General features: G+C 34.6%; 2 protein-coding genes across 3 annotated transcripts; one reads left to right on the top strand and one right to left on the bottom strand.

Annotated features, from left to right (window-relative positions):
• The first annotated feature begins 5,088 nt into the window (after positions 1–5,088).
• On the top strand, positions 5,089–7,138 carry LOC127858582 (uncharacterized). The gene is made up of 2 exons (XM_052395817.1): positions 5,089–5,103; positions 5,408–7,138. Exons 1-2 carry the CDS (start codon positions 5,089–5,091, stop codon positions 7,136–7,138), a joined length of 1,746 nt encoding a protein of 581 aa, XP_052251777.1.
• A 2,344-nt stretch (positions 7,139–9,482) lies between these two features.
• On the bottom strand, positions 9,483–14,212 carry LOC127856400 (trypsin-like). Of its 2 annotated transcripts, none has more exons than XM_052392554.1 (5): positions 13,426–14,212; positions 11,770–11,909; positions 10,868–11,017; positions 10,162–10,367; positions 9,483–10,057 (listed from the first exon to the last, which is right to left on the bottom strand). In XM_052392554.1, the coding sequence occupies exons 1-5, from the start codon at positions 13,632–13,634 to the stop codon at positions 9,890–9,892; spliced, it is 873 nt and encodes a 290-aa protein (XP_052248514.1). In that variant the 5' UTR covers positions 13,635–14,212; the 3' UTR covers positions 9,483–9,889. The 2 variants fall into 2 exon arrangements, with proteins under 2 accessions (XP_052248514.1, XP_052248525.1); XM_052392565.1 differs by having other exon boundaries at positions 9,953–10,084.
• Between the last annotated feature and the right edge of the window lie 6,667 nt (positions 14,213–20,879).

Here is a 20,879-nt window from a genome sequence, read left to right as displayed (position 1 = left end):
CGATAAAAATATTTGCAGGAAATAATTTTTCCATTGCGAATCGTTTGTATCTTTTTATCTTTATTCTGAAATGCCCCTCTTAAGAATAATGTCATGTATAGCTGGTTTAGAATTGAGGATGATGATATGTCCTAACAGCATTTTGTCATGTCATTTACTGTACTTCTTAACCTACATGTATTTGAATATTCAGTTCCCATATAACTACGCCCATATGTTGTGGACATTTTCATACAAGAATACAAACAGGAATATGTATTGGAGTTTGCTGTTTAAATTGACAGTCAATCGGAGGGTAACAGGTTTGTTTTTAACAAGAAGTGAGGAACTAAACGCAATTTGCAGGGAAAAAAATATCTCTTTATACCACTTAAGTATATTTGCATCACAGGAGCTCTGGTGTCGTGAGGTTGAGGAAACTAGTGTTGAATCTAAAACATTTAGCATCATGGACTCAAAAGTGAGAAGCCAAGTCAGACACCGCAAAATGTAAAATAATCTGTCAGATGTTTGGTCTGACAGGCTACGAAATTCTGTCAGACTGAAGGATAATTTCTGGATTCCACTTATTAGCATACCTGATAATAGCATATTTCTGTTATCAGCATATAAAATGTCAAAGCACAGATTAATTCTTAAATTTTAATGTATTATTCTTCTATTACTGATTACCAAAACAATTTGGTATAAATAAAGTACCGCTTAAGTATATAGGCACATGATTTTTGTTGATTTTTACCAACAAAATATTTGTTGCAGCCAGTTCATGTGTCAACGAGCGCAAATTGTGAAAGATGGCTTGGAAAAATTCAGTTCAGAGTTTAAAGCGCCACCTTGCAACAAACAGCGCCATGGAAACAGATGTGGAGTGTTTGCATTGATGGTAATAAATTAGCTTTATATTTCTATATAGGAGTCACTTTGTCGTACTGTCGGTCGGTCTGTCGGTCTGTCCCGAAATTTCATCCGATCTTCACCAAACTTGGTCACAAGTTGTATCTTGATGATGTTTAGGCCAAGTTTGAATATGGGTCATGCTGGGTCAAAAACTAGGTCACGGGGTCACTTAGTGTGTTTTAAACCGAAAGTTTGTCCGGACCATTTCTATGTCATTTATCGTTAGATTTTAAAATAACTTGGTACATTTGTTCACCATCATGGGACGGTGTGTTGCGTGAAAAAAGTACGTCGATATCTCCAAGATCAAGGTCACACTTGGAGTTCAAGGGTCAAATGCTTGTCCGGGCCATATCTTTTATCATTTATTGTGAGATTTTAAAATCATTTGGCAAATGTGTTCACCATCATGGGACGGTGGGTCGCGCGAAAGAATTACTTCAATATCTCGAAGGTCAAGGTCACACTTTGAGTTCAAAGATTAAAAATGGCCATAAATGAGCTTGTCTGGGCAATAACTATGCCATTCATTGTGAGATTTTAAAATCATTTGACACATTTGTTCACCATCATTGGACGGTGTGTCGCGCGAAAGAATTACGTCGATAACTCCAAGTTCAAGGTCACACTTTGAGTTCAAAGGTCAAAAAAGGCCATACATGAGCTTGTCCAGGCCATAACTATGTTGTTCATTGTAAGATTTTAAAATCATTTGGCACATTTGTTCACCATTATTGGACGGTGTGTCGCGCAAAAGAATTACGTCTATATCTGCAACGTCAAGGTCACACTGTCAGTTCAAAGGTCAAAATTGGCCATAAATGATCTTGTCCGGGCCATAACTATGTCATTTATTGTGAGAATTAAAAAATACATGGTACATTTGTTCACAGTCATTGGACGATGTGTCATGCGAAAGAATTATGTCGATAACTCCAAGGTCTAGGTCACACTTGGAGTTCAAAAGTAAAAAAATGGCCATACAGTTGGACTGCATGTCATGCTAAAGAATTCAAGAGTTCAAAGGTCGAAATGGCCATAAATGATAATGGCATTATCATTCTTAAAAATCGCCATAAATTTGATTCTCTTGTTTTGTGAAGACAGCATGCAAAACAGTCTGTGCCAATGCGGCACGTGGGGGTATTTGTCACGTCTGTGACAAAGCTCTAGTTTGCTTAGTAAAGATCTGCATTAACTTTTATTCAACAAAATAATGGGAGAATGTAGAATATAATCATCGTACCTTTCTGTTGGTGCATTGGTTTTTAGAGCCTTGCATTTTCATTTAATTTATAAAGGACATGATATTTCATATGTAATATCATAACCTGAGGATCAAACTGTGTTATAGAGTCCCACTTTTGTCAAATAACCCTGAAAAAAGGTTAAACAAGAAGATTACTCATATTTTAATTTTTTAATGTGTCATATAATGAAAAAAAAGCATTCTCTTTGCTCCATTATATTATTTTGTATGAAAAGTTGTTTTTCAGTGTCTTAATGTGGTTGTATATTTATGATGCATAAAACATGAATACTTTTCACTGTCAAACTATCGTTCTTGCAATTTTATTTTCAGAAATAGTATTTTTGTGAACACTTAATCTAGTGAATATATGCTTTTCTTATTGCAAACAAATGTTGTTGTTTTTTAAGTTAAGTATGAATGACTTTTACTTTATTTCCAGACTGCCAAATGTTTGGTCATGAAAAAGCATCCCACAATGTTGCGACAGGCACATGATTCAGTTTATCGAGACTAGTCGTGAGACGCAGACTTCTGATTCATGGAGTGCAGCAAACATATCTGTGCGACTCGATCACTCCACTGTAAAGACCTGCACGGCATTAAAATGGATATTATCAATATGTGTTGTTGCTCGAAAATATGTTTTGTAGCAGGAAGTGCTTTGGGCTCGATTAATCTGAGAATTCAACAAAATATTAATAAAATCCTTCTGTGCCTTTTAGTTCTGAAAACAGAAGTAGCCAGTTGGTATTACACATCTCCAAAACAAGTACAGCACAATAAAACTTAAGGTTTTATAATCCTAAATTTTTATAACATCTTTATATCCACACAAAAATATTGATGATTGTGGTGCTCAGATTGCAAAACCTCTTGTTTGGCAAAAATAATGCAGATTGTTAGATTATGATTAGTGTAAGAAAAAAAGAATAACTCTGGAGATAATAATTGATATGATAATCATTGCTTGACAGAATCACAATTGACCTAGGTATTTATTTATGTAGTGGTGTATTTTTCAATGAGTGCCTTAAGATTCCGAAAGCATATTGACTTAAAATAAATAATCCCGATGGCGTAAATGACTTATCATTTCATGTTCATGAACCGGTTTTAAAAAACTTTGTAGACTTATCTGCTAGGCGGTGAGGACTTTTAGACCACCTGATAAACTTCAACTTTATTTGCCCTAGTTCAGTAACCGACTAAAGATATGCTAACATAATACTGATGACTGATGAGTCTGTTGTGTCTTATATTCTCATTGCTACTTAAAATATTAAGTCTATTTCAACGTTTAGACTAATAATAAGCAAATTCGTTAAATTGATATCTCCCGCCAAATAAATTTTGATTATTGATGGGTGCAGAACTAACAGAAAAGTTTATTTGAAGGGTTGTACCCTTATCTCACTTATTTAAAAAACAACATTAAAAAAAACAATTGGCAATAATTCTTATTTAAGAAAGTGTAGGGCTATAGATTTTGTGCATGACACCTCTCCTCATTGATATCTTAACACCCATTAAATTTCTTCTTTAAATCGTGTATAGTATCTGTGATATAGTCCTGTAAAGTAACATCAGACGTGTACATATGTACTAGGGTTATGTTTCTTGTGCACGGCACTTATTCTCATTGACAATTATACACCCATGAAATTTCATGTTGAAATCTTGTATTTATAGTTTCTGAGATAAAGCCCTGAAAAGTTACATCATACAAAAACAACAAAGGGCAATAACTCTTATATAAGAAAGTGAAAGGTTGTGGTTTTATGCATGGTTCTATAAATGAGATATAGCCCTGAAAAGTTACATCACAAAATAACAATAACAAGAAAGGGCAATAATCGTTATGTAAGAAAGTATACGGTTATGGTTCTCGTGCATTGATAATTATACACCCATGAAGTTTCATGTTATTAAATGTCCTTATTATGCCGATATTAGGAATACATTAATTCAAAAGTATTACAGATCACGTCCTAGTATGTTCAAGTTTATCGAACTACTTAATTGTTCAAACAAAATAGTGTTAAGAAAACTTGCCATTTTTTGTTTAAAATGCTTTAAGTTACGAGAAGATGTGCTATATGTAGTATAAATGATATATCTTCCACAAAGACAATAAGCTTAGAATAATGTTATATTTGTAACAATTATTAAATTTCGTGTTAACATCATATGATCACTTTGTATTAACCCCATCCATGTGACATTCTCACTAAAACATGTTGTATGTCATTACTTTTTTAAATTGATCTTTCCTCAAAAGGATGTATGTTTTGTATATAATTGTCACGCATGCTGTTATTGCATATGTATGTTTATGGCGATGAGCTGTATGCTTAAGCTAAAATAAAATATTCTGTTCTGTTCATGTTAAAATCTTGTATAGTATCTGAGATATAGCCCTAGTTACATCATACAAAAACAACAAAGCGCAATAACTCTTATTTCAGAAAGCGACAGGTTATGGTTCTTGTGCATGACACCTCTCCTCAGCTATATTTATACACCCATAAAGTTTCATGTTGAAAACTTATATTGAGTTTCTGAGATAAAGAACTGAAAAGTTTGTGAGTGACTGCACTGACAGACAGACCAACGGTACGTTTAAGTATATTTAGCGTACCCGGGGTACATTAAAGTATACTTAAGAGTACACGGGGTACTTTAAAGCATTACCCGAGCCGAACCGACAATTACCAATCGAGCTTATTGACATATTCAATAAATGATGATAGTGGTAACTATGATTGTGTGAAATATAAAACAATAGTTTTCCTGAATTGCTTGTTCTCATTGAGTCGTGGGTTCCCTTTGTGTCGTGGTTATAGAGATCGCGTGAAATCACTTGAAAGAACGTTCGCAGGCGCTGCAGTTCGTTCCGGTAAAAAGTTTGACAGAATCGGCGTTCATTTTACAGATCGAAAATGCGTCAAAAACAGGTAAATAATTCAATTAACTATAACCCGATGCATTTTTATACACAAATAAACACTATTTCTACCCTTATATTGTTTCTAAGTAACACAAAATCCCCTATTTATGAGTATTTCCCATGTTACATCGTCTGTTGACATTTTTACACAAATGACGGTTTGCGCATGCGCGAAGCACTTGCTGTAAACACACTAAAGTTTAGGTCACACTCAACCAATTGTTCCTTAATTGAATTGTTAAAATCAATTGAGAAACAATGGGTTCACTTTGAGAATTCCAATGAAACACATTTTTGTTTTTATTTTTCAGAAACAACCTATCAGACTGATGAAATGCAAGGCATATTCTAGGGAAATGATGATGAGTGCATACAAGGCAGTGAATAATGACCATTTGCCAGTTGATAGAGCAGCAATCATGTATGGTGTGCCAAAACAAACACTGAGGGACAGAGTGTTGAACAAAGTCAAGATCAGCTCAAGGTGGGGAAAAGATTCATTATTCACCCATGAAGAAGAAGAATTGCTTGTTAGCCATCTGGAAGGGTTGGCCCAGGTTGGGTATGGCATTAATCGCTCTCAGTTGAACATTCTTGCAGGTGATTTGGCTGTGAAACTGGGTAGACGTTTAATTGACTCCAAACTAAGCAACAACTGGTATTATGCCTTCTTGAGTCGATGGACACACAGGCTGAAAGTCATTAAACCAAGGGGTCTTTCATCAACAAGAGCAGCCGCTGTCACACAGGAGAATATTGACAGCTACTTCAGGGATTTGGATGCTATTCTTACCAAGTACTCCCTGAAGTGTAAGCCACATCTAATTTATAATCTGGATGAGACTGGCATTCAGCCAGAGCATCGACCATCAAAGGTTATCACAGGAGTTTCGTCAAGCAAAACTCAAGCTGTCACCTCTCCGAATACAGGCACCACAACCATTGTAGCGTGCGTAAATGCGGCCGGAAGAGCTCTACCCCCTTACTATGTGTTCAAGGGAAAACGGACAAACGATGACCTATTGAAAAATGCAGCAGTTGGTGCCAACTACGCCATGTCGGATTCTGGATGGGTAAACGGGGAGGTATTGATGAAGTACCTTGAAGAACACTTTCTGAAATTTGTTCAACGAGGATCAGGTGACATTTCCCAACCTATACTGCTCATATATGATGGCCATGCTTCACATGTCTCCATTGACATAGTCAACTGGGCAAGAGATTACAATGTCATACTGTTTGTGCTACCCCCACACAGTTCTCATGCCCTCCAACCATTGGACATTACATGTTTTGGGCCGTTCAAGTCTATTTTCCACAATGAATGCCATCTATACATGGCTAAGCAGAGGGGAAGAGTCATTACAAAATATGACATAGCTGACTTGTCCGGGAAGGCTTACTTAAAATCCATGACACCAGCAACAATCCAGTCTGGATTCCGGAAAGCTGGCATATCGCCATTTGATCCGACAAAAGTACCAGCAGAAATGATAGTGCCGTCTAAATCATTCCCCAAAATCATTCCAGAATTGCCAATTAGGACCATGAAAGAGCTCCTAGATGAAAAGTTAATGGAAACAGCTCCAAAAGCCAAACTTGAAAAACCAAAAGCTAATAAAAATAAGACACAGGACAAAAAGAAGAAACCAAAAATGGGTGGAAAGGCCATTACAGAAGACTGTACATACTTTCAGCTGCTAGAATACCAACAACAGAGAGAAGAAAATAACACAAAAGAAAAAACAAATAGATCAAAACAAAATTTGCACAAATCACCCCAACCAAGCACAAGCAAAGGAAATATCGTGGACTCTGACATTGAAAGCGAAATTGAAGACGAAGATCCAGCTAACAACTGTTGTATATGCAAGAAGTTTTCACCGCCAGGATTGGATCAGTGTGATGAACTTGTGATCGTCAAATGGGCCCAGTGCACAGCGTGTGGTCATTGGTGCCATCTGCGATTTTGTTCACAGATCAGAGTAGTGCGCCGGCTATCTGATTTCTTCTGTCCGCATTGTGCTGAAAGAGAGTCTTAAATCTTTTGACAGTTACTGCATCTGTTAGGTTGTTTAAATAGTATTTTTATTAAATTGTTATGGATCAGTTAATTTCATTCCATCAGTATTTAATGTTTATAATTGTTCTTGTTGTTGTGTAAATAGTAAGTGACTATCAAGTAATTATTGAGTTTATGCACAGCAATGACTTTTGCATATTTGTCAATAAAATCAATTGTGAAGATATTTTGCAATAACTGTTTATTGACTTTTCTTGCATTAGCTTTATTAACAGAATTTTGCTGTTTTAATTCTTAATTATTGATCAACTAATTTGTTTATCATTTAAATTATTTATTGTTATAGAAAATAAAATTGCATATGTATTTCAATAAAATTTTATGATTATTGTTTGAAATAAATTAGTTATAAAACACACACACACACACACACACACACACACAATAAAACACTTACTTGGTTTGCATATAACATTCAATAAAGAATGTAACCTGCAGTTTATATTGCATTAGTGTGTTTACAGCATGACATATTTGCTTACATACAACAGCCAATCAGAATCCACGACTCAATGAGAACGTATTTCCAAGATGGCCGCTTGACATGATGTAAACAAAACAAATAGTTAGAAGTTTTTGTATTCGTTTAAATCAGCAAAAAGTATCCAAATTGATAAGCAAAGGGTTATACTTGTGAAATTAAATCTTAATTGATTTGAACTCTTTAGTTAATAAAATATTTTACCGATATATACACAATTACCCACGACTTAACAAGGCAATAGCATACATGTGAATTAGCTAAAATAATGATAAAACCACCGATTGGGATTATTCATTTCTGGAACTGAGTTTGGTTCATAATCAGTTTTTAACTTTTTAAAGCTGAAATAATATATATATAAATAAATAAATAAATAAATAAATAAATATATATATATATATATATATATATATATATATATAATCTGAAAATATTTTCTTAAATCAATGTTATATCCTTGACTTTGTATTAAAAAAACTGCAACACTCATGACTGTAAATTAGGCATTACCATATATCTTTACAACGCAATGCATGTACATCATGGATATATATAACATTAAAAACGAAAATCGTTTTAAAATTCAAATGTTTGCATGGTGTTATAACTACTGTTTTGATATCTTTGTTGTGAACAATGTGTTTAGGTTCAACGTCCGAAAAAAAGATGTCCGAAAATAACTGCAAGATGTTAAAACGCAAAATTAAGTTGAATTGACACAACAATGCGTTAAATATTATTTTTCATCAATCTGACATTTTTCACGGCGACTGATCGGAGCAATATCACGGGAGTTCTGTGAAAATCGTCAGATCTCACGATCTGACAATATTGACGCTACACCGGTCTATTTCGTTTCCGTAGAGATAGCTAATGTCGTCCGTTTGTAAGCTCAAATTTGATTGGCTGACAGGTTCAATGGCTTATTCATTAAATAAATGCTGCTCGAGCAGCATATTGCTGCTCGAGCAGGAATTTTGTTGCTCGAGCAGCATTTAAATGCTGCTCGACCAGTAAATTGCTGCTCGAGCAGCAATATGCTGCTCGAGCAGCATTTAAATGCTGATCGAGCAGCATTTTTTTCTGCTCGAGCAGAAGTTAAAGTTTCGACCCCTTTGGTGCGCCATAAATATGAGCATCGGTTTAGGTAAACTATGCTGTCCGCACAGTCTAGTGTGGGACTTTACCTACCGCATAGAGTGGATTTTCGTTCAGAAGTTCAGAAGATATTTTCTTTAAACAAAAATATTGATGCAAATGAAGCATAAAATTATAAAATACTAAATCATGTATTGAAATGTGGAAGCCGTAACAGAAATGACACCCAACACCATGTGTGTAGAGACAAACAGGCAATTAAGTTAATGGACAACTAATAAACAACTTCCAAAACCAGCATTGTGTGTAAATATTTATTGTTCAATCTTATAAAATACTTTGTGAAGTTTTATTTTCTTTAAACCAATGATAGTCATAGTTATTTTTATAACTATATATTTTTTTATTTTAAAACTGCCCATACATGGCAAAAACCAGTTGATAGAATATGAAGTTAATGGTTGAAATAGTAGCCGTGATTGACGTGTGAAGTTCTGGAGCAAATTAATTTAGAAACAACGGTTAATTGCAATTGCATGTAAATCTGTATTTATTTAAAAGAAATAGTTTGTGAAATAATCATATATTGTATTTAAAATGATGCCACGGTGTTTAATTCTTAAAGCGCTGGAGCCGATTTTTAAAGGCCTTTGCAAACAGTTTTGATCCAGATAAGACGCCACAGAACGTGGCGTCTCATCAGGATCCAAACTGTTTGCTATTCTGATAGTATTCTTTGAAAAAAATCGAAGAAAATGCTAATTTTAGAAATTCAGCAGACGACATTTTAGCAGAAGACAAATTACCCAGCATGCAAAGGGTTAATACGATGTGTCTGTGAAAAACTAAGATTCAATATTTGTTAAACTGAAATATGCGCTACAAATACAAATGTATGAACTACCAGTAAATATGCATTGTAATTCAAATTGAAATGACCTGAAATATTTTGTAACTATTCGAATAGTAATGTGATACCAGTAGGTGATACATTACAGTGAAAAGTTGTTGTAGCTAGGGACGAGTAAAGTTCCGAATAAAGCCAATTAAAGCGGCTGTGTGTTATTTTCACTGACTCAATATTAATTTGAAGTACATGATAGTTATTCAAACTAAGACTCTAAGTTTCTACTCTTTGGCAATGATGTCGTTGATCCAGTCGATGTATTGCGACACCTTGGTGTAGATGCCAGGGAACCTTCCCGTTCCACATCCCTTTCCGGCGGAAACCAACCCCACAAGATGATACTCCTTGTTTGGTCCGGTAGGACACACCAGCGGAGACCCTGAATCTCCCTTTAAATATAAGCAAGTCTTTCGTTACTGTTTTACGAGCGAATATGATATTAAATTCAAAAACTATTTTTTTTAAATACGGAAAAGGTAATAAATTCTATTACGTTGCATGCGTCATTGTAGCCATGATCGACATCCGGTTTTGAGTTCAACGCGTAAGGTACCCCGGCACACAGGACGTTATCGTCGATCACCATGCGCAGGTCGCCTACGTCGTAGGTGAGAGACTCGTACGCCTCGAAGCACGTATCGTTGTTGACAACGTACAGGTTCGTCTTCAGTGGGATGTACATGCCGTAGCCATAAGGCTCTGAAATAACATCATGTAAATGAGCCACGCTCTGTTGAAAGGGTGTTAGATGCATGTGCGTAAAGTGACTTCCCAGATTAGCACAGTCCGCACAGGCTAATCAGGGACGACACTTTTTGCTTAAAGTGGATTTTTGCTAAGAAGAGACTTTCTTTAAACATAAATTGTTATAAAAGCGGAAAGTGTCGTCTCTGATTAGCATGTGCGGACTACACAGGCTAATCTGAGACGACACTTTATGCACATGCATTAAACCCCTTTTTCACAGAGCACGGCTCAAATATATATATATTACATTAAACATATTATGTGTGTTAATATAAATTAGAAGTGTCACAGACAAGACACTTTTGACTCCTTGCAAAAAATAGAATTCACAAACAAATGCGCTTCTGTTTCGAAGCTTAAACATTCATGCCGCGTCAATAACATTAGAAGAGTGCAAGAAATTGACAATGCTGTTTAGAGAGCACGCAAATTGACACGATTATTTAACTCACCACTGGATACTTGTCCCCAGCCTCCGATTTCACATTGTGTGAGCTCCTTTATGTCCTGTTTCTCCTCGAGAGGTATGGTGTTTACGAAGCTTGTACTCAAGTCAGCGTCTTTGTTCAGTTTAATCAGCGCCAAGTCGTTTTGAAGAGTAACTGTTCAACAAACATGTGAATTATTTTCCCTACACATTTTATCAAATAACCTTATTTCAGATATCCACACGCAGATGTACTTTTTGCTCTTCACTTGTGGCATACACAATGGATACATTTAATCCATTTAAGCCTCGTGGACTCTCCCATCCTTCTAAATTGGATCAATTTATTTACAAAATTAGGAATGTCTATTATATATATTTCTATATTTAGAATATTTCTTACAGAATTTTTTTTAAGCAAACAGCGCAGACCCTGATGAGACGCCGCATCATTTGGGTCTACGCTGTTTGCAACGGCTTTTTTTCTATACGCTAGTCATAAATGGGATAAGCATACTGATACAGAGGCTTGTCCATTGATTGTAGAAATCACTATTTTCCTTTTCATGACACATGTTCAAAAAATGAATTGTGTACATGTACAGACTTATAAATTCTAATGACGTACTTTTTATGTCCCCCACCACTATAGTGGGGACATATTGTTTTTGCCCTGCCTGTTGGTCTGTTGGTTTGGTCAAACTTTAACATTTGCCATAACTTTTGAAATATTGAAGATAGCAAGAATACTAGGACAGCTTAAATGATAAATACAAAATATATTTATTTATAAACTGCATGCGTCTATCTTATTTTCCGGAGGGTCGAGTGGTTAAAACGGTTAAGCTGAATTGTACATATATTCAAAATTTTGCTAAACCATAAAACAAGTACAAAAACAAAACAACACCTCGTGTTTTGACTTACAAGTTGAGAAGGGTTGGAATCCAGGATGGATAAAAAACTTTTCCGGTTTGATAACCTGCTCTCCTAGATCCGGCAGGTACTGATTGTGTTCTCCGAGGACAACGTTCCAGTTGTTTACATCCTGTAGCTCTTTGAAGAATCTGCAACGGGATTGAAGATAGTGAAGATAATTACTGGCCTTGAAAATTGAATTGTTAGCATGTATCCTTAGATTTCTTCTAAAATATATATAATATAATAATAATAATCTCTGTATTTTCCGAAGGTAACTCATTAAGACAACACATTGATACAAAGTCATGCAAACAGTTTAACAATGGCAATCTTATTTTCAATGAGGCCTTCAAACAACTTTGGTATGTATAATGCATTTCTACATTATAATGCAAACATGTAGACTTTGACGGACATAAGAGTACTGTAACAGTGTAATAGAAGTGTCATAAAAAGGAAGTATATTATATGACTTCTCTTATATTATTGATTTCTCTTCCAATATTGAAATGGTCTCAAGGAACAAATATTTATTAACAGAGAGTATTTAAGAATATAAATGTATTGTTGATTACATTTTTCCATATGCACACACTCTAACGCACGCACACACACACGCGCGCACGCACACACCTATACACACACACACACACACACACACACACACCTATACAATTACCATATCTTAATTAACAACACTGGTCATGAATATTGTTTTCTGTAATTATAATATTTGTGTTTATCTGTATATAATCATACAATGTAATTTTCTATCTCCGGATAATATGAGTAGCAGCATGAAAGTATCCACTGTCTGACCAGAGCTCACTTAAATGTTGATACATGATTCCTTTTATTATTGGCATACATGATGTGCCGCAGTGCTATATGGAACGTTTGGAGAGAGAAAGACGATAATTAATGATCCGTATTATAAGTTTAAGTTCATAGATAATTCATGTATTACAACCATTTGGGTATATAGTGTTTTAAATGCACATGTACATGAAATTTTAATGAACCTCATAATTATAAGCAATAGTTGTATTCAGTGATGGTTACGGTTGTTAATTTTTCGTTAAGACTCTTGGATGTGTAAGGAAAAGGGCCTTCATCAAATCCTGACAAAACAGCATGTATTTCCTTAGTTGCCGTTAGCATTAAATATGCAGTAGAGCAGGTTTATCCGAATTTTCTAGGTAATTGAACGCAACTTCATCAGTGAATGATTATCGACTTTTACTGGTTTTCTCATACAATATTGATACCTCTTCTTAAGCAAAAAGACTTATTCCTAAGATAAACTATACGTAGTACTAAGCAAGGACATAAAGTTCCTCGCTAAGAAAAACATAAAATGAATAATTTAACCAAATGCTAGGTCGATCTTTGGTCATATATAAATACATTTGAACTATACTATTTAATGCAAGAAATCAGATTATACTTAAACATATCATGGTGATTATCATACAGTATAGTAAGCCGAATGAACATTACAACAATCATATATATATATATATACGATGTTTTCTTGAATTGTATAATCTACACCATTTCATATAAATGAACAGTTGAGTAATCACATTCATTTTTCCCTTCCTTTAAACTATCTAGATCTATGTTATAAATAAGAATCAAAAGCATTGTAAACATGTTTACCCCACGCAGTGTCCGGCAGTGATGACATATCTGGGATTGATGAGGGCTCCTCCGCAGAGGTGCTTCATGTGGGTCTGCGATGTGAAAGGGAACGAGTGCAAGTAGTGCAGCGAGACCAAAAATGGCCACTCCGAGCGGCGAATGGTGCGGCCGTTTACCACCCGTGTTTTGCGAAGCATCGAATTGAACGCGCCATTGCAAAGTGGCATAAATGCCAAAAATACTGCAAATACTTAAAAAAAAACAAACATCATGTAATACTATTTAAGTTTCCGTCGTTTTGTTGATGTACGTTGCATTTTCAAATATTACCAGTAAGTTACAAGTCATAAACTCAATCTTGTGTTTGTTAATCTAAATCTAAAATTCTACCTTTGACTGTTTTAAATGCAAATACAATCAAATTGAATAACTCGTGGTAAATGATAACGCATTACTGTATAAATTAAATGTCATCGCTTAAAATATGATTTCGTCAAGCGTCCTAGAAGCATGATCGTCAAGATGTCAAGCGTCATTTTATAATAGTCGTTAAACGTCATGAAGTGGTGAACAAGTCCTTGCGGAAGTTCGGTGGAGGCATATTATATACATTCTACTCTGCCTCTTTCTGTGTCCAAAGTTTGCGATTCCGTGTCTTCTTGAATAAAAATAGTATTACAGTACCAGGGGTGGGGGATGCGTATACGGGTGCTTACTGGGTTTAAGTGAGGTTAGTTGGAACTTATTTCCGAGATAAGTTTTCGTGTTTTTCGTGAAAAGAGAATCGGATATTTTCATCCGCTAAGCCACTTTGTATTTATGTTTATTTAAAATTAATATGCCCTTTCGGCTATACGGTGTTTGCACTTCCCTCGTTTTTTTTTTTTGTTTTATGACCGTAGACGTTGGGATAACAAAAAAATATTGAAGGAAACCCGTCTACAAATATGTTTTCTACTTACGTGACGCTCATAATATTGGTTGCACAAATAGGATTCTTTCTTGAAGACACAGTATTGACGCACGTGTACAGTAAAATATAACTAAAATCACGGTTAGTTGATTGTCCCGACGCCGTTTCATCTCTGATAACTTATTAATTGCAAAACAAATTGGTTTAAACCCCTTTTCGAGACTGACATCCATTTAATAAGATTTTGGGACCTAACTTCGAAATGAAGAACAGCTCTTTCCGGCATTAAAGAGCTTGACACGAAATGCCTACCCATCTTTAATAAAGTTTATATGTGTACATGTGTACTTATTTTAATGTTATAGTTTTATAGCGTATTATTTGATGCAATATAAGTATTTATTCATTACGCTACTTACTATAAAATTATAGTAATGCTATACGAAAAACCTGCCAAAAACCGAATAGATTCACATATTCAAGAGGATTGGTTGTGTGTTGGCTGATATTATATAATGTTTATAGCCCTTTTCAGTAGTATTTCAATTTATATCATGTAGTTCATGAATGTTCGATTTTATTCCGATATGAACTTTTGTATAAACCATTATTTACTTTCTTTTCAGATGATTGAAGTTTATGTAATAAGCCGAGGACTGACAAACCATGACCCATTCACGGACCTCATTAGTTTAAATGTTGAATATGCCAGGAAGAATGGGATATTGGCTGGCAACAACCCGAAACTCGCCAATGGATGGCTGTCAGTCTGCAATGGCACCGATTAATGAACATGGATAATGCCAGAGTTAATTACAAAGTTTTTAAATGGTAAACGTGCTGTCTGCAGATATTGGTGTTTTTCTGTTGCGTCCATGTTTCGGTCTCTATATGTAGACGTGTACAGTAGGGACTGTAGCTCGGTTAGCAAGGCAATAATGGTAAGGGAAGTGTCAAATGAGCAAACTAAGAGACACATGTACAACTGGCAGTTATCCATTGACAGAGAAAATAGTGTAAGCGGCAGTGGGCATAATAAGCTTAGAACATATAGACATAGTAAACGTTTTTATGAGCCTGAACTGTATTGCACTATAAACATGCCTCTATCTCACCGATCCGCAATTTCTCAATTTCGATGTGGAGTTGCTCCACTTAAAATAGAAACTGGTAGATATATCCGCCAGCCAGTGGAGGAAAGGTCATGCCCGTTTTGTGTCAATGTAATAAGAAACGAAGCACATGTTATAATACACTGTCCAGAATATATAAGTGAACGAAACTTCCTATTTATGAAGGCCAATGCATATGATAGCAACTTTAGTCAACTGTCTGACTGTGATAAATTTTGATTTTTATCCTCCACCAATGCAATTGTTCGAGATGTTGCCAAAACCTGCTTCTTAATTTTTTAAAGTAAAAACGGAAATCTGTATAGATAGTTTTAATATTGATGTACATACAAATTTCATTGTTTGTTGTATATAACTTTTCTTTGCATGGTATATTTTAGCTTGTCTTATATTATTTTATCTTAGTATAAATATGATGGCTTTATATTTAACTTAACTACTTTATGTGCTTTAACAGGATGTTTTAGTATTAGACAGGTGCACTTACAGTGTAAAGGCACTGCATATGCTAGTTTTAATAATAAGTTTTATTGTATGCATTTGAATGCTTACATAATGGTCTCTTTTAATTCAAATATGAATGCCATGGTTAATCTTGTTTGTAAAAAAATTATTGTATGCATGTGAAACCATGATGAACCTCTAATAAAGAGTGTCTTGTTCTGTGAAAGCTGGTCATAATGCATGTGCGTAAAGTGTCGTCCCAGATTAGCCTGTGCAGTCCGCACAGGCTAATCAGGGACGACACTTTCCGCTTAAATGGTATTTTCTGTTGAAAGGAAGTCCCTTTTTACCGAAAATCTAGTTTAAACGGAAAGTGTCGTCCGTGATTAGCCTGTGCGGACTGCACAGGCTAATATGGGACGACACTTTACGCACATGCATTATGACCAGTTTTCTCAGAACACGACACAAGATATTTAATTCAACGGAGCCGGACGCAAACAGCAAATAAAAACGCACGAACAAAACAAAAACATGTACTACTGTTGTGTTTAGTGTTTTTTTTTAAGTCTACATAGACAAGTCTGCCATATTCATCACTTACATAACTGATAAAAGTTCATCTGTTCGGAATCACTTCGTTATGCATTTTACATATTAACATTACTTAAGATTAGAAGGCAATGTAATGAACAAACGAATTCACCTATCTTAGTGAACCAATACTCTATTTTCTCAAGACAACAGTCTTAAATAAAGTTATTCACATACGTATAAAAGAGAAAAATACATGTGTATATTGATCACTTCTTCTGATATCATATCGTCCATTGCATTTGCACAAATCTTGTATCAGCTGCAAATTCACTTTTTGCTATTGTAATATGTTCACCAACTCAGAACTTGTTAAAAAATGTCGACCTAAATGTGTCACATCAAAGTTACATACTTGTATCAGTATGGTTATGGTAAAACGCGACAAACGTCATTGTATTAAGTAAACATTTACTATTTAAATTAACAATAAAAGCATCCTTTGGTATGCATCTTCTAAGCAAGCGTAAGGAGTTTCAAAATAATTTAGGCATTCCGAATCGCAATAATGGAAGTATTTGGGAACAACAACCTTTCAATAGTATCGAACGGCTTTACCCTTTTCTTTTTTCACAACAAAACATAACATACTTTTATTGCAAGTATATGCTATTGTTTTATGTGTTAAAGTGGCGTATTACTTCGACGTGATACTTGTGTTTCATTGGTTGGTTTTCGATTTCTAGAGCTAGTATGTTCATATGTGTTACTATAATCAGGTAAAATTACACTGTGTAAATAATACCATCAAATGCCTTATATTACGCACACCAAAGGTTAGCGTAAAGTATGTGGCAAAACAAATAATAGTAATAATTACTATGAGAACGATTAATAAAAAAAGATAACACTTGATCTCTAAAGAGGAAATTGTCTCCAAAACATTCGCACCAATGCGGAATTCATTCACGAAAGTTATTTTGTGTAAAACCTTCTTGCATAGGAAAGAACTGTTGATCATTTGGAAGTCAGGTCCCAAAATGTGCTGAAAAGTAAGTCCGTTCCCAAAAGTGGGGTAATCCATTTTTGGGGAAATTAATTTGTTAAGACAGATAAAATGGTGTCGGGAATTGAAATAATCGAGTTTTAGATAAAGTTTACTGCATACGTAGGTCAATACTGTGTATTATAAGAGAAAATTATATTTTTACATCCAATTGCATGAACGTCACATATGTTGACAAAAGATTTGTGAACGGTTTTCCTTTAATAACTTTTTTATCCCGGCGTCTTACCATCTTGACACAAAAATAACGAGAGAAGCATTAATACCGTAGAGCCGAAAGGGCGTATTCATTTAAAATGAATACAAAGTGGCTTACCGGGTGAAAATATCCGCTACTTCTTCACGAAAAAGACGCCATCTAAATGTAAGCTCCAACTAATCTCACTTAAACACGGTAGGCTCCCGTATACGCATGCGCCCTGTAGTACTTTCCGTTGAAAAAAACGACACATTTGAACGGACATATTTCCCTAGCTTAAGCTTTAAACAGATACAACCACCGCAGAAGGTTATTATTAAAAGAGTTTATAAAAATGTATTTGTTTATTTTTTCTGGATTAGACGTGAAAAATATTTATGAAGTATAATACATATCCACTTCATTTTATCAATCTCTTATTAATTAATATTTAGAATTTCAATGCCGGTAATTTTTATGGGCTGCTCGCATTTTTTGTTAGAAGCCGCGAAACTGATTGAATATTAAAATTCTCAAACATGTTAAGCACTTTCCTTTTTTCAACTATTTATTCGTCTTTGATTGAATATTTTAAATGACAATAAAAAATGTTTATTAACGGAAACTATTACACTGACTGTTATACCGTACAAGACAGTCTTCTTACTTCAATCACAATATATGTTTAATTAGCAAGAAGGAAATACAAATAATATTTCAACTAGACGTCTTCTTGTTTAAAATGCCCAAAAAAACAATTGCAATACAAAAGTGTAAAGGCTACTCGAGGGAAACCCTGTTGGTAACACTAAAATACATTTTATCACATACATGTACAGTGTTCATCTACGATTAATATTTTATTTAAACGTTTTATAAAATTCACACTATGACCGTTCATAAGATAAATGTTCGACCAATCTTGCAGTAATTTGTATCGTATATAAATATATATTCATTTTATTTGATATGTGTTGATTAAAAATCTCATTAAATTAACATTCGAAAAATATATCGAAATAAATAATTGAATGAAATCATATATATTTTTACGCATTTAACAAAACATTATTCTACTGAATTAAGTTACACTTGGTTTCAATACATTGTATAGTGACCCCTTAATACGTAAAATAAATTCTATGATAATAAATAATACATCCTTTGTTTACAAAAACAAGCAAATTATATTTTAATAGTTGAGAGTGTACTTACTCAAAATTGCATTCATCTATTCGGTGTATCTTTGCGGCTAACCAAAATCTAAATGAGCGGATGAAGGAATAATTGTAATCCTCTTGTAATGAATTCTACGCTCGTTAATTAGTTACTAATACGCGACCGATCGGCACCCCTGATTGACGTCATGTTGCGGGTTATTATCCGCTAATTTACGGTTACTTAAGGCTTTGCAGCTTTCCGAGTTTGTTCAAACTTACCGTTCTAGAAATAAACGTGTTTGGTAACAAACCGACAGACAGTGATTCCAGTAAAGCCACTCCATGTGACGGTGTAGTTTTCTTAATATCGATGCACAAGAGTTCACTCACTGGTCGGGGATTGGAAGAGGATTGTTTGACCGCAAGCACACCTGCAAGACGCACTACTTGAATGTAGCAGTATCACCGTTTCAGCACTTCACATAAGTAAAGTAAATATTTTATTAAAGTGACATGTGCAAACATATATAGAAATAACAACAGACAATCACAAAAAGGCATGCACCCGGCCCAAATGGGCCTACAAGTCATATATATCGAGGCGTGTGCAGGAAACTGCTGTAAACATGTATATATACATATATATATATATATATATATATATATATATATATATATATATATATATATATATATATATATATATATATATATATATATATATATATATATATATTATATATATATATATATATATATATATATATATATATATATATACATATATATACATGTCCGGGTTGTGTACGGGATGCTTTTGCTGTTTGTTTGTTATGTTTATTTGCGCAAGGAGATTGATATTTTTTTTATTCACATGTTTTGCTAAAGAAAACTTAATTTTTACAGTATAATAATAGCTGCTTATTTGTAGATTTCTCTTAAATTAGAGGTTTCGGGAGGTGATGAAGGTACCTAGACACCGGTCTTGAGCCACGGGTTCTCGTACGTCCCCCTGACATTATAATAAAAGAAAAATGAGCAGTAGGGTTGTGTATCCCGCTCGCGGTTTTACCTGAATCGTTAATTACTACCGATTATTGTATTGGTGTACGTGAAGTCATGTTCACTTCTCTTGATTGATGGTGGTGGATGAATCTTGCAGATGATAGCAGCTTCTTTGAACAAATTAATGTTTCACATTTGTAAATTTATAATATTGAAGCAACTTAACGTGATGGATGGGCGTTGACGGCGTCCTGTGTGCACTTTGGGCATCGGCGGGGATCAGTTTATTCAAACCGTAACTCTTGATTTTAGGTATTTACTTGCCGTGAATTGTTATGAATAAATGTGCACTTTTCACATGCCACACATGTGCATGTTAAGTAATCATAATGACATGTCCAACACCATTTAAATAGTATCGTTTCAGTTCTTTACACATCTGAACAAGGTTGTTACACCGTTTACAGTGGTCTCGAGACTCATCAACTGAGCGGTAAAATTGAGGTCGATTTCCGTTGCACATGGAACACATACGGGCGTCAGAAGAATAGATTTTTTTTTGCATTTATATGTCGAAAGTCCTGTCAAATACAAGCACTCACTTCCGAAAGCCCTGTCAAATACAAGCACTCACTCCTATTTGTCTTTGGTTATTATTTGTATGATAATGATAATGATGTTGAAAGGATGATGATGATAATTATGGTTGATAATGATGATGAGTAGTTAATAGTATTTTGAGAATAGAGAACAATAAATTTACTCATAACTCTAAGTAATGTAGGTAATTGTTTTTCTTGGCTAAGCCGCTAGCAGAAGCATGTAAATAATGTTAGGATATATATATTCAGTACATATATAAAAAGGTATGTGGTATTGTATGGAGATACAAACACTTCACATAATTTATTTGCTAATAAAATAACAGTTACACAATAAGTAATACTAAAACACTGTCATCAACTTGTTGATTTCTTCAAAAATAAAACTGTCTGTTTTATTCGATAGAATGGCTTGTGTGATGCCCAGCTCTTGCCTT

Source organism: Dreissena polymorpha, chromosome 1, assembly GCF_020536995.1.
Source record: "Dreissena polymorpha isolate Duluth1 chromosome 1, UMN_Dpol_1.0, whole genome shotgun sequence".
Classification (NCBI taxonomy): domain Eukaryota; kingdom Metazoa; phylum Mollusca; class Bivalvia; order Myida; family Dreissenidae; genus Dreissena; species Dreissena polymorpha.
The sequence above is the reverse complement of the archived record's forward strand: the minus strand, read 5'-3'. Positions and strand labels throughout refer to the sequence as shown.